This window comes from Vulpes vulpes, chromosome 15, assembly GCF_048418805.1.
Source record: "Vulpes vulpes isolate BD-2025 chromosome 15, VulVul3, whole genome shotgun sequence".
Lineage (NCBI taxonomy): Eukaryota > Metazoa > Chordata > Mammalia > Carnivora > Canidae > Vulpes > Vulpes vulpes.
In genome coordinates this window covers 57,343,743-57,357,175 of record NC_132794.1, presented here as the reverse complement: position 1 = coordinate 57,357,175, position 13,433 = coordinate 57,343,743, and the positions used below count along the sequence as shown (strand labels likewise).

Below are 13,433 nucleotides of genomic sequence, written 5' to 3'. Positions count from 1 at the left end.
GAGAAATGGTGAGAAACGGTTAGATTCTGGAATATCTGGAAGACAAAGCTGGATATACCCTTAACGTTGTTGAGAAAGGAAAGTCAAGGATAAATCCATTTCTTTTTGTCTTGAGCAAAAAAAAGAATTAAGTCTTTTGGTGAAACAGGCAAGAGTGGAAGAGGTGCAGGTGTGAGATGGAAGCCAGAAGTTTGGTTTGGGACTACATGGGATGTCTGTTAGACAGCCAAGCAAGGTGTTAAGTAGGTAGGTGGACATGAGCATAGAGTTCAGGAGAGGGGTATGACCTGGGGAGAACGATCCTAGGAGTCAAGAGCATATATAGATAATACATAGCAATGCAAGAGAGGGACATCATCCAAAAAGTGAGTGTAGACAGAGAAAAGAGTACCAAGGACTAAGCCCTGGGCCATTCCAATGCTTAGGGGTTAGGGAGATGAGGAGGAACCAACACAGGGACCAGTGAGGATGTTCAGTGAGGAGGAAGGAGAATCAAAGGGAGTGATGTCCTCAAAGCCAAGTGAAGAAAAAGGTTCATACCATGATCAAGTGGGATTTACTGCAGGAATGCAAGGTTGACTTAATATGCAAAAATTAATAATGTAATACATCGAATTAAGGCCAAAACCCATTGACCACCTCAATACATACATGAAAAGCATTTGACAAAATCCAATACTGTAGATCCATAAATGGAATCCTCTGCAGATTTTAAAAGAATGGTGTAAAACTTTATGTAGTGATATGAAAATATCTCTAAGATATACTGTTCTCTGAAAAATTAAGTGGCAAAACAACATATATTGTATGACTTATGGTTTTAAAAATTACAGGGAGGAAAAACAGGGAAAAATAAACATAAAATAGTAATGCTTTGCCTAATAGTGAGCTAAACACTGATTGAAAAAAGAAAGTAAATTGCAATAATAAAATCAGTTTAGCCACCTCTGTAACATGCCAGCATTATAATCTCAGTATTATCAGTAGCAGCTTACTTACAACAGCAACAGGATCATTGCTCCGGGTGGCCGCGAGACTGAAATATTTCACATGTGTGTTGGTTTCCAAAGCTTTTGCAAAATCTTTTAGGGTTGGAATTGGGATATTCTTGAAAGACAAAATATGACATTTTAGTTTTCAGGAAATTTGGTCCATTAATCAAATGTGCTTACTATTTTTTCATTAAATGTATTCAGAAACTATATAAACAAAACATTTAGTCTACAGGTGAAAACAGCCTCCTTCATATCTATTTCATTTCTCTATTATGGTACATTTGCACAAACTGCTGGCCTACAGCAGAGTATATATCACTATTTCTCTAGCATTTTGATTAAAATATTGTTCATTATCCTACACTTAACTATTTGGATTATAAAACATCAACACCTGAGTATTCAAAATGGATCCACTTTTCTAGAGAGAGAGAGAGAGATGTTATTTAGTTTAAGCTACAAGGTATTAAGAGAGATTAACCCTGCATTACCTGAAATGTGGAAAGATACAATTTTAGAAGGCACTAATTTCTCCCTTCAATACCAAGACTGCAATTCCCTGTAGTCTGGTTATTTTCAGGTCATTATTATTGATTTAGATATGTAAGGACTGAATTTTTTAAAGTTAAGATTAGTGATCAACTAGGAATGTTAGCTTTTTCCAAGGCTTGCTTTCTTCTGCTTACAGGAAGGAACACCTGCTAAAGGAGCACAGAGGTCTTATTCCCTATGTTCTTGTAATTCCCAGATGCTCTCTCAGCCCTCAATTCAGAGAAATCAAGATTTAAAATGAGGAATTCTTAATGCACCTATTATACAATGACCAATACTCAAGAGATAATCTGAATTCACTCTGGTAATTAATCACCCCTATGCCCTCCTAACTCATTCTTCATTACTTTAAGGAAGAGTCACATTTTCTAAAACTCAAGATCCCAGAAAGCCCACTACTAGGTTCCACAGAAACGAAAACATAGGTTCACACGTTCACATGTGTTTAGTGGCTTTATTATAATCATTCCAAACCAGAGGGAATCCATGTCTATCAACTGGTGAATAGATAAATTGTAGCATATCCCTACAACAGAATACTGTTCAACGAACTACTACATATACAACCACACAGATGAATCTCAAGTGCATCACGCTAAGTGAAAGAAGACAGACTCAAAAGGCTACATACTATATGATTCCATTCATATGACATTCTGGAGAAGGCAAGTGGAGAAGGGAAAGAAAACAGATCAGTGGTTGTCAGGGACTAGAGCTGGGGGCAGAGAATGACAACAAAGGGGAGTGACATGTCCTATATCTGTGGTGGTGACTACAATTTATGCATTTGTCAAAACTCATCAAAGTATACACTAAATAGGCAGAGTTTCACTATGTATCAGACTTTGGTTTAATGCAAGGAATACCTAAAGAAACCTGATTAAAAAAAAATAAAACCCCAAAACGAAATACTCTTAGAAGTAGGCAGTACTTTGGAAGCCAGATAGATTTATGCTGACAATCTGTGTGGCTGACATTTATATATGGTACTCTTTAAAAAGCAAGTCAGAAGCATATACTTTAACTTCTGAAATATAAAGGAATCTAAGCATACTGTTAGGAGCAAAAACTTTGCCTTTAAGTAAAAAGAATTATACTATTTCAAAATTGCCCAACTCTCATCCTAGATCTTACTCAAAGCAACTCAAAACTTTACTGTCTGCTTAGCACACGTACCTTTATATTATTCAAATTAACTTCAACAAGACGAACATCATTTTCTTTAATTCTCTTTAAACTCTCTTCAACATTGGTTGGATTTGGTGGCTCATCAAATACTGGAAGAATCTTTTCACCTTTTACCACATCTGCGGTAACAAATGAAAAGGAGAGTCTCACTGGTTGATACTAAAATAGTAAACGCATATAGGAACTTGATAACACAAAGAATATACAAGCACGTTCAATACAACTAACCAGAACGTTCTCCCCCACAATTTTTCTTTTTTAAAAAGATTTTATTTATTCATTTGAGAGAGAGAGAGAGCAGAGACAGCAGCAAGAGGGGCAGAGGGAGAGGAAGAAGCAGGCTACCCTTGGATCTTGATGTGGGGCTCAATCCCAGGACCTTGGGGCCAGGACCCAAGCCGAAGGCAGATGCTTAACCAATGGTGCCACTCAGCTGCCCCTTCCCCACAATTTCTAAAAGATCCTTTACATGTTGACACGTATTTAAAGCACTCAAACTGTTATCCTCTTGTATCATTTTCTCTGAGATTTAACTTGTAATTACTGTAAAGGCAATATGAATCAGACTTGAAGAAACAAAGCCTCCGTGAGAAGAATGAGGTGATGGAAGGACACATGACTTCTTTCTCTCATGGGGAGAACTATGCATGGGAAAAGGGGGAGTAGGAATAGGGAATGGGGAAACAGGTAATGGTACACAGAAGAGCTACTAAGAAATCTCCCAAATTACTGCCCTCCTTCATTCTTATCCCCCAATCTTTCACTGTATACACCATATTCACATACATGGCCAAAATACAACTATGCAAAGCTGAAAGAAGACCCAGGAGCCTTGAATCCTTTAATGACATGTAAGTGCACTTTGATGTGAATATGAAGGTCTATGAACACAGTATAATAGGCAAACTTTTATGGATAAATTTTCTGGGAGAAAACCTATAGCATCAGATTCATGGCAAATGACCAAAAAGTTAAGAGCAACTGACAGAAAGATTGACAGGGTCACTCTCTTGTAGTTCTTCCTTTCTGCCCTCCTCTAGCTTTTAGGAGCAAAATTTCCCTCAAGACAAAGTATACTGAATAAATTCCCTCTGAGAGTATCTTGTTCTTTTCAAATATAACACACACATGCACACACACAGCATCCTGAGGAAATCAATTTAGATGATGGTCTGAAAATTCTTTTCCTGAGGAAAGTGGAAAGATCTGGATATATCTAGCCTGGACATACATATTAAAAGAAAGTACATATTAAAAGAAAGTATGCTCATTGTTTTCAGATTTATCCTACAGAAGGGGAAGAGAGAAATTTCAAGTTGTTCTGAAAGGCTAGGTTAGAACAGGTATAGACTTGCCTGAAGGCAGAATTTGGTTCAATACAAGGATAAGCTTCCTACCAGAGCTCTGCTCTAAGGACAGAGTAGGCTCTTTCTCACCTAAGTTCAGCAAGGTAATCTTCTTCAAGACCGTAGATCAAGGAGGCTGGAGAAGAGCCTCCTTACTACAAAGAAAACTGAGTAAGTTCTATCTCAATGCTAAATTTTATAAAACCAAAAGATTTCTTTCCTTATTCCGCAGAATTGTGCATTTAAAGAGCACTGCTTCTGAATGAAGTAATGGATCCAGTAAATGGGATGCTGAAACTATTAAGAAAGGCTCATGGGACACTTAAAAAAAAAAAAGATTTTTAAGATTTTATTTATTTATTCATGAGAGACACAGAGAAAGAGGCAGAGACAGAGGGAGAGGGAGAAGCAGGCTCCATGCAGGGAGCCTGATATGGGACTCGATCCTGGGATTACGGGATCACGACCCCAGCTGAAGGCAGATGCTCAACCTCTGAGCCGCCCAGGTGTCCCATCATGGGACACTGTAAATGGATGGATCGGGCTAACATCTGAATACACTGATGAATTTTGGCACATTCCCCAAAGAGGAATGACTAGACTTGATATGCTTCCTAATGTGAGTCAATCATCACCTAGGAAACATTTTTGCCCCTCCTAAAGCCCCTAAACAAAAAAACTGTACCTGAATCTCAAAAAGCCACTATTTACTACAGAAGATAGAAAAATAAGTAAAATGATACCACAAGGGGAAGATGGTGGCAGAGTAGGAAGACCATGGGTTTGTTTCATCCCATAAATACAACTAGATAACTATCAAATCATTCTAAATACCCCAGAAATTGACCTCAAGACTGGCAGAACAAACTCCACAACTAAAGGCAGAGAAGAGGCCACATCAAAGAAGGTAGGAAGTATAGAGACTTGATTTGGGAGAGAAAGAGATCATGGCCGTCTCAGTGGGGAGGGAGCTGCAGTTGTGAAGAAGGATGAGAGGTGGGCTAGCACACAGGCGAGCACATGGGAAAAACAAATCTCCATAGCAACTGAACTGGAAGGCAGGAGGGCCCAAATTTCATGAGTTCTTGCAACCAGTGGGGCTTAAAACCTGGAAGGTTTTTTTTTTTTTTTTAAGATTTTATTTATTTATTCATGAGACACACACACACACACAGAGGCAGAGACACAGGCAGAGAGAGAAGCAGGCTCCATGCAGGAAGCCTGATGCGGGACTCGATTCCGAGACTCCAGGATCACACCCTGGGCCAAAGGCAAACGCTAAACCACTGAGCCACCCAGGGATCCCCTAAAACCTGGAGTTTTAAAGGTCAGTGTGCTTGGCTGTGGGAGACCTCAGAGGACTTTGGGGATGCTATTGGAGAGAGAGCAGGCAAACGGCTTGTGGACATACAGCATGGAAACAGCAACCTGAAGAATGCATGGGGCACAGTGGGGAGGTTAGCTGTTCATCTCAGAATGTGACCCAGAGAAGCAGCATTCACAGAGATAACTCTCAGGGAACAAAGAAACTGGCAGGCACAGTTTCCTTCCTCTGACCCTCAGCATAAGCACAGGACCAACACTCACTACCTGACTTGCTTACACCAAGCCCTGCCCCTCTGTGCTCTGGTGGATCTGCCCTTCCCTGTCACATTTATCTCAGTCCCAGCACAGCGGACACCCTCCCCAGAACACCGGCTCAAACCCCTGTCAATACAAGTCTCCCAACATGGATGTTTTGCAAGGTAGTGGTGGTGGTGACAGGTCTCATTTCACAAGCAGATCAGAGTACATCTAGTTAAAATGTGGCACATTCAGGCCAAGGACTAAACATTGCCCACAACAGGCAAAGAAAACCTCTGCAGACAACTAGCCTGTAGGATAAAACCAGCACAAAACAGCAGAGTACACACAGCACACATTGGAGACACTCCTAGAAGTGCCAAGCCCTGGGGAACAGGGGACACTGTGTGGTAGAGCACTATAGGACCTCTTATAAAGCCATTACCCTCAAGAACAGGAGACACAGCTGACTTTCCTAACACAGAGAATAGGCACAGAGACTAAACCAAATGAGAAGAGGGAGGACTTTGTCTCACATGAAAGAACAGAACAAGGCAATGTAAAACTGGTATAGGTAACATGCCTGATGGAGAATTTAAAGCAATGATCATAAGGATACTCACTGGACTTGAGAAAAGAAGGAGGACATCAGTGAGACCACTGCCAAAATATAAGGAATACATACCAGAGATAAAGAGCTCAAAAAACAAAGTGAGAAATAGGCTTGATGGAATGAACAGCAGAATGGAAGAAGCAGAGGAATGAATTAATGACACAGAAGACAGAGTAATGAAAAGTAAACAAGCTGAATGAAAGACAGAAAAAAGAATTATCCAAAACAAAAATAGGGAACTCAGTGACTCCACCAAACATAATCTTCATATTATAGGAGTCCCAGAAGTAGAAGAGATGAAAAGGAGGCAGAGAATTTATTTGCAGAAATAATAGCTAAAATCTGGGGCACAAATGAATAATAAAATAAGAAAAGAAAAGAAAGAAAAGAAAAGAAAAGAAAAGAAAAGGGGAGGGGAGGGGAGCGGAGGGAAGGGAAGGGAAGGGAAGGGAAGGGAAGGGAAGGGAAGGGAAGGGAAGGGAAGGGAAGGGAAGGGAAGGGAAGGGAAGGGAAGGGAAGGGAAGGGAAGGGAAGGGAAGGGAGAAATGATGGCTGAAAACTTCCCCAACCTATGGAAGGATATTGAAATCCAGATCCAGGAGGCACAGAGAGTCCCCAACAAAATCACCAAAGAAGGTCCACCACATACTATAATTAAAATGGAAAAATACAGTGATAAAGAAAAAATATTAAAAGCAGCAAGACAAAAGACAGTTACTCTACAAAAGAAACTTCATAAAAGCTACTGGGATTTTTCAGCAGAAACTTTTCAAGCCAGAGGGGAGTGGCATAATATATTCAAAGTGCCAAATGAGGGCAGTCCCGGTGGTGCAGTGGTTTAGCGCCACCTGCAGCGCACCGCCTGCAGCCCGGGGTGTGATCCTGGGGACCCAGGATTGAGTCCCACATCGGGCTTCCTGCATGGAGCCTGCTTCTCCCTCTGCCTGTGTCTGTGTCTCTGCCTCTCTCTCTCTTTCTCTCTGAATAAATAAATAAATCTTAAAAAAAAAAGTGCCAAATGAGAAAAACTTGCAGCCAAAAATACTGTATCTCAGCAAGACTATCATCCAGAAAGGAAGGAGAGACAGAGTTTCCCAAACAAAAACTAAAGTAGTTTATGACCACTAAACCTGCCCTGCTAGAAAAGGGGACTCTGTGTGGAAAGGAAAGATAAAAAATGATACTGTAAGAGTAGGAAACACAAAAGCAGTAAAAAAATGAACATTTCTGTAAAAAAAATCAAAGAACACACAAAATAAAAAGATGTAAAATAGGACACCATATACCTAGAACATGTGGAGGAGAGGGGTAAAGAATAGATTCAAACTTAACCATCAACTTAATACAGACTACCATATGCAAATGTTATATACCTGATGATAACCACAATCAAAAACCCCTAATAGATATGCACAGAATAAAGAAAAAAAATCCAAATAAATCACTAAAGAAAACTAGCAAATCATGAAAGAGAAAGACAAGAAATGATCAGAGAAAATCATCAGAAACAACCACAAAACAATAAAATGGCAATAAGTACACAGCTATCAATAATTACTTTGAATGTAAATGGATTAAATGCTCCAATCAAAAGACAGAGTTACAGAATGGTATACATGATGACAGTTACAGATGAGTATACATGACTCATCTATATGCCGCCTACAAGAGACTCATTTTAATGATACCTGCAGATTGAAAGTGAGAGGATAGAGAACACTTATCATGCAAATGGATGTCAAAAAGAAAGCTAGAGTAGCAGTGCTTACATTGGACAAAACAGACTTTTTTTTTTTTAATTTTTATTTATTTATGATAGTCACACAGGGAGAGAGAGAGAGGCAGAGACACAGTCAGAGGGAGAAGCAGGCTCCATGCACCGGGAGCCCGATGTGGGATTCGATTCCGGGTCTCCAGGATCGCGCCCTCGGCCAAAGACAGGCGCTAAACCGCTGCGCCACCCAGGGATCCCACAAAACAGACTTTAAAACAAAGACTGTAACAAGTGACAAGGAGGACACCACATAATCATAAAGGGAACAACCCAACAAGATATGAGAAATGTAAATATTTATCACCCATATACATAAAGTAGTCATTAACAAACATGAACTAATCAATAACACAATTATACTAGGGGACTTTGACCCCACTTACATCAATGGACAGATCATCTAAACAGAAAATCATCAAGGAAACAATGGATTTGAATGACATACTGGACCAAAAAGACTTAACAGATATATTTGGAACATTCCATCCTAAAACAGCAGACAGACTACACATTCTTTTCAAGTGCACATAGAGCATTCTCCAGAACATATCCCATATTAGGCCACAAAATAAGCCTCAACAAATCCAAAAAGATCGAAGTCATACCATGAATCTTTTCTGACCATAACACTATGAAACTAGGAGTCAACCACGAGAAAAAAAATCTGGAACTCAATGGGATGAGCACTGGATGTTATACTATATGTTGGCAAACTGAATTTAAATGCAATATTTTTAAAAATCTAGAAAGACCACAAATACATGGAGGCTAAATAACATGCTACTAAACAATGAGTGGGTCAACCAGGAAGTAAAATCAGAACTTAAAAAGTGCATGAAAACACAAGGGTTCAAAGCCTTTAGGATGCTGCAAAAGTGGTTCTAAGAAGGAAGTTTATAACAATACAGACCTATCTCAAGAGGCAAGAAAAATCTCAAAACAAACAAACAAACAAACAAAAAAACCAGACAAACCCCAAAACAACCTAACCTCACACTTAAAGGAACTAGAAAAAGAACAACAAACAAAACTTAAAACCAGCAGAAGGAAGGAAATAATAAAGATTAGAGCAGAAAGAAATGATGTAGAAACTAAAAAAACCAATAGAATGGATCAATGAAACCAGGAATCGGTTCTTTGGGGAAAAAAAAAAATCAATAAAACTGATAAACTTCTAGCCAGAATTATCAAGGAAAATAAAAGGACTCTAATAAGTAAAACCACAAATGAGAGAGGAGAAATAGGGAACACTACAGAAATACAAATACAACAGAATATGAAGAAGTATAAGCCAACAAATTGGACAACCTAGAAGAAATGGATAAACTCCTCCATATATATAAACTACCAAAACTGAAACAGGAAGAAATGGAAAAATTTGAACAGACTGATTACCAGCAAGGAAATAAAAAAAAATCCAAGTCCAGGGCCAGATGGCTTCACAGGCCAATTATACCAAACATTTAAAGAAGAATTAATACCTATTCTTCTCAAACTATTAAAAAACAAAATAGAAAAGGAAGGAAAGCTTCCAAATTCATTTTATGAAGCCAGTATTACTCTGATACTAAAACCAGATAAAGACATTAGGAAAAAAGAGAACTAAAGTCCCATATCTCTGATGAACACAGATACAAAAATCCTCAACAAAATACCAGCAAATGAAATTCTACAATACATTAAAAAAATCATTCACACAATCAAGTGGAATTTATTCCTGGGCTATAAGGGTGGTTCAATATTTGCAAGCAAACCAATGTGACACATCACATCAATAAGAGAAAGGATAAGAACCATATGATCTCAACTGATGCAGACAAACCATTTAATGAAGTACAACATCCATTCATGATAAAAACCCTCAACAACGTAGGTTTAGAGAGTACATACCTAAACATAATAAAGGCCATCTATGAAAAACCCACAGCTACTATCCTCATGGGGGAAAAACTCAGAGCTTTTCCCCAGGTAAGGAATAAGACAAGGAGGTCCACTCTCACCACTTTTATACAACACAATGCTCGCTCCACTTTTATTCAACACAGTCCTAGCTACAGCAATCAGACAACATAAAGAAATAAAAGGCATCCAAATCAATAAGGAGGAAATATAACTCTTATTTGCAGATGACATGATACTGTATATAGAAAACTCAAAAGACTCCACTAAAAAACTGCTAGAACTGATATACAAGTTCAGTAAAGTCGCAGGATCCAAAATCAATATACAGAAATCGGTTGCATTTCTTTTTTTTCTTTAAAGATTTTATGTATTTATTCCCGAGAGACACACAGAGAGAGGGAGAGACGTAGGCAGAGGGAGAAGCAGGCTCCATGCAGGGAGCCCGATGTGGACTCGATCCTGGGACTCCAGGATCACGCCCTGAGCCAAAGGCAGACGCTCAACCACTGAGCCACCCAGGCGTCCCTCTGTTGCATTTCTATATGCCATAATGAAGAAGCAGAAACTAATACCAGGATCCCATTTACAATTGTACCCAAAATAAGATACGTAGGAATAAACCTAGCCAAAGAAGTGTACGACCTGTACTCTGAAAACTATAAAACACTGATAAAAGAAAGTGAAGAAGACACAAAGAAAGGGAAAGACATTCCATGCTTATGGACTGAAAAAGCAAAACTGTTTAAAATTCCTATACTATCGAAAGCATTCTATACCTTTAATGCAATCCCTATCAAAACACCAACAACATTTTTCACAGAATTAGAACAATTCTAAAATTTGTATGGAAGACCCTGAATAGGCACACCAATCTTGAAAAAAAGAGACCTCACAATTCCAAACTTCAAGTTCTATTAAGAGGTGTAGTGATCAAAATAGTATGGTACTGGCACAAAAACAGACACACAGATCAATAAAATAGAAAGTCCAGAAATGAACCCACGATTATATGGTCAATTAATCTTCAACAAACCAAGAAAGGACATCCAATGGGAAAAAGACTCTTCAGCAAATGGTGTTGGGAAAACTTACCAACAAAACACAAAAGAATGAAACTGGACCACTTTCTTACACCAAACACAAAAATAAATTCAAAACGGATTAAAGACCCATATGTGAGATCTGAAACCATTAAAAAAACCTGACAGAGGGGCACTTGCCTGGCTCAGTCAGTTGGGCAGCTGACTTTTGATTTTGTCTCAGGTCATGATCTCAGAGTCCTGGGACTGAGCCCCAAGATGGTTTCCACACTCAGGGGGGAGTCTGCCTGAGGATTCTTTCTCTCTCTCTCCTCCTGCTCCGTCCCCCTGCTCATGCGCTCTCTCTCTCTCTCTCTAAAATAAATGAGTAAATTTTTTTAAAAGATTTTATTTATTTATTCATGAGAGAGACACAGAGAGAGGCAGACATAGAGGAAGAAGCAGGCTCCCCATGGAGAGGCTGATGCAGAACTCGATCCTAGGACCCTGGGATCATGACCTGAGCTGAAGGCAGACATTTAACTGCTGAGCCAACGAGGTGCCCCAATAAGTAAATCTTTTTTAAAAATCTAAAAGAGAACGCAGGTAGTAATTTCTCTGACATTGGCCATAGGAACTTTTACCTAGATAGGTACCGAGTCAAGGGAAACAAAAGCAAAAATAAACTACTGGGACTACATCAAAATAAAAAGCTTCTGCACAGTGAGGTAAAAAATCAACAAAACTAAAAGGTAACCTACAGAATGGAAGAAGATATTTGCAAATGACATATATGATAAAGGATTAGTGTCTAAAATATATAAAGAATTCATACCACTCAACACCCAAAAATCATATAATCCAATTAAAAAATAGGCAGAAGACATGAACAAACGTTTCTCCAAAGAAGGCATCCAGATGGCCAACAGACACATGAAAACATGCTCATCATCATTCATCAGGGAAATGCAAATCAAAACTATACCTCATACCTGTCAGAATGGCTAAAATAAAAAATATAAGAAACAAAAGTGTTGATGAAGATGTGGAGAAAGAGGAAACTTCCTCTTACACTGTTGGTGGGAAAGATGTGCAGCCACAGTGGAAAACAGTATGGAGGTTTCTTAAAAAGTTAAAACAACAACAACAACAATGACAACACAACAACTACCCTACAATCTAGCAATCACAGTACTGGATATTTATGTAAAGAATACAAAAAGACTAATTCAAAGGGATGCATGCACCTCTATGTTAATGGCAGTATTTACAATAGCCAAGATATGGAAGCAGCCCAAGTGACCAGCAACTGTTGAATGAATAAAGAAGTGGTGTATATGTACGTATACAATGGAATTATTCAGCCATAAGAAAGAATGAAATCTTGCCATTTGCAATGACTTGAATGGAGCTAGAGAGTATAATGCTAAGTGAAATAAGTCAGGAAAAGACAAATACTCTATTATTTCACTCATGTACAATTTAAAAAACAAAAAATAAAGGGAAAAAAGAGACAAACTAAGAATATACTCAACTATAGAGAACTGATGGCTATGAGGGGGAGGTGGGTGGGAGGACGGGTAAAGTAGGTGATTGGGATTAAGGAGAGCACTTGCTGTGATGAACACCAGGTGATTAAAATAAAAACTAAAAAAATGATACTACAAGCTTGCAATTAGCCAATTTTAGAATGTGGAAAAGTCATCATGACAACCCAGTTTCTTTTTTTTTTGTTGTTGTTTTAAAGATTTATATATTTACTTGAGAGAGAGAGTGTGTGTGTGGGTGCACACACACAAGCACAGGGGAGTGGGGTGTGAGGGGCAGGGGGACAGAGAGAGAGAGAATCTGAAGCAGACTCCACACTGAGTGTGGAGCCAGACATGGGGCTTTATCTCATGACCCAGAGATCATGACCTGAGCTGAAATCAAGAGTCGGATGCTTAACTGACTGAGCCATCCAGGCGCCCCATGACAGCCCAGTTCTTTAAAGTAATGAACAACATGAAGAAAGGGGGAGAGAGTTTGAGGAGGGGAACTGTTAAGAAATTAAAAGGAATTGAAACCAAGTGACAACCAAATACAATATGTGACCCTTATCTGCATCCTGATTTGAATAAACCAACTATGAAATAATGTTTTTGACAGAACGGGGGGAATTAAAACATGGATTGAGTAGTAGATGACATGAAAGAATGATTAATTTTTAAGCTTGATAATGGTATTATGGTTATGCTAAAAGAAAAGCCTTTATTTGTGAGAGACATATATGGAAATATTAATGAGTGAAGTAACACAAATGAATAGCATCTGCTTTAAAATATTCCAGGGGGGAGATAAGTGGAAGGGGTAGGGAGGGAGGGAGGCAGGCAATGGATGAAAGACCGATAAAATGTTAAAAACAGCTGAAGCTGAGTAATGGATAATATTATTCTCTCTTCTGCGGGCTTGGACATTTCTATGATAAAAAACTTTAAAGTA

At 38.8% G+C, this 13,433-nt stretch overlaps 1 protein-coding gene across 2 annotated transcripts in view; it reads right to left on the bottom strand.

Annotated features, from left to right (window-relative positions):
- TMOD3 (tropomodulin 3) overlaps positions 1-13,433 on the bottom strand; it is an 83,957-nt gene that overhangs the window by 9,644 nt on the left and 60,880 nt on the right. For both annotated transcript variants that reach the window (XM_025993247.2, XM_072738552.1), the window contains exons 6-7: positions 2,724-2,854; positions 1,000-1,107 (exon numbers count right to left, since the gene is read on the bottom strand). In XM_025993247.2, the coding sequence (XP_025849032.1) occupies positions 1,000-1,107; positions 2,724-2,854 (239 nt within the window). The remainder of the gene's footprint in view (positions 1-999; positions 1,108-2,723; positions 2,855-13,433) is intronic.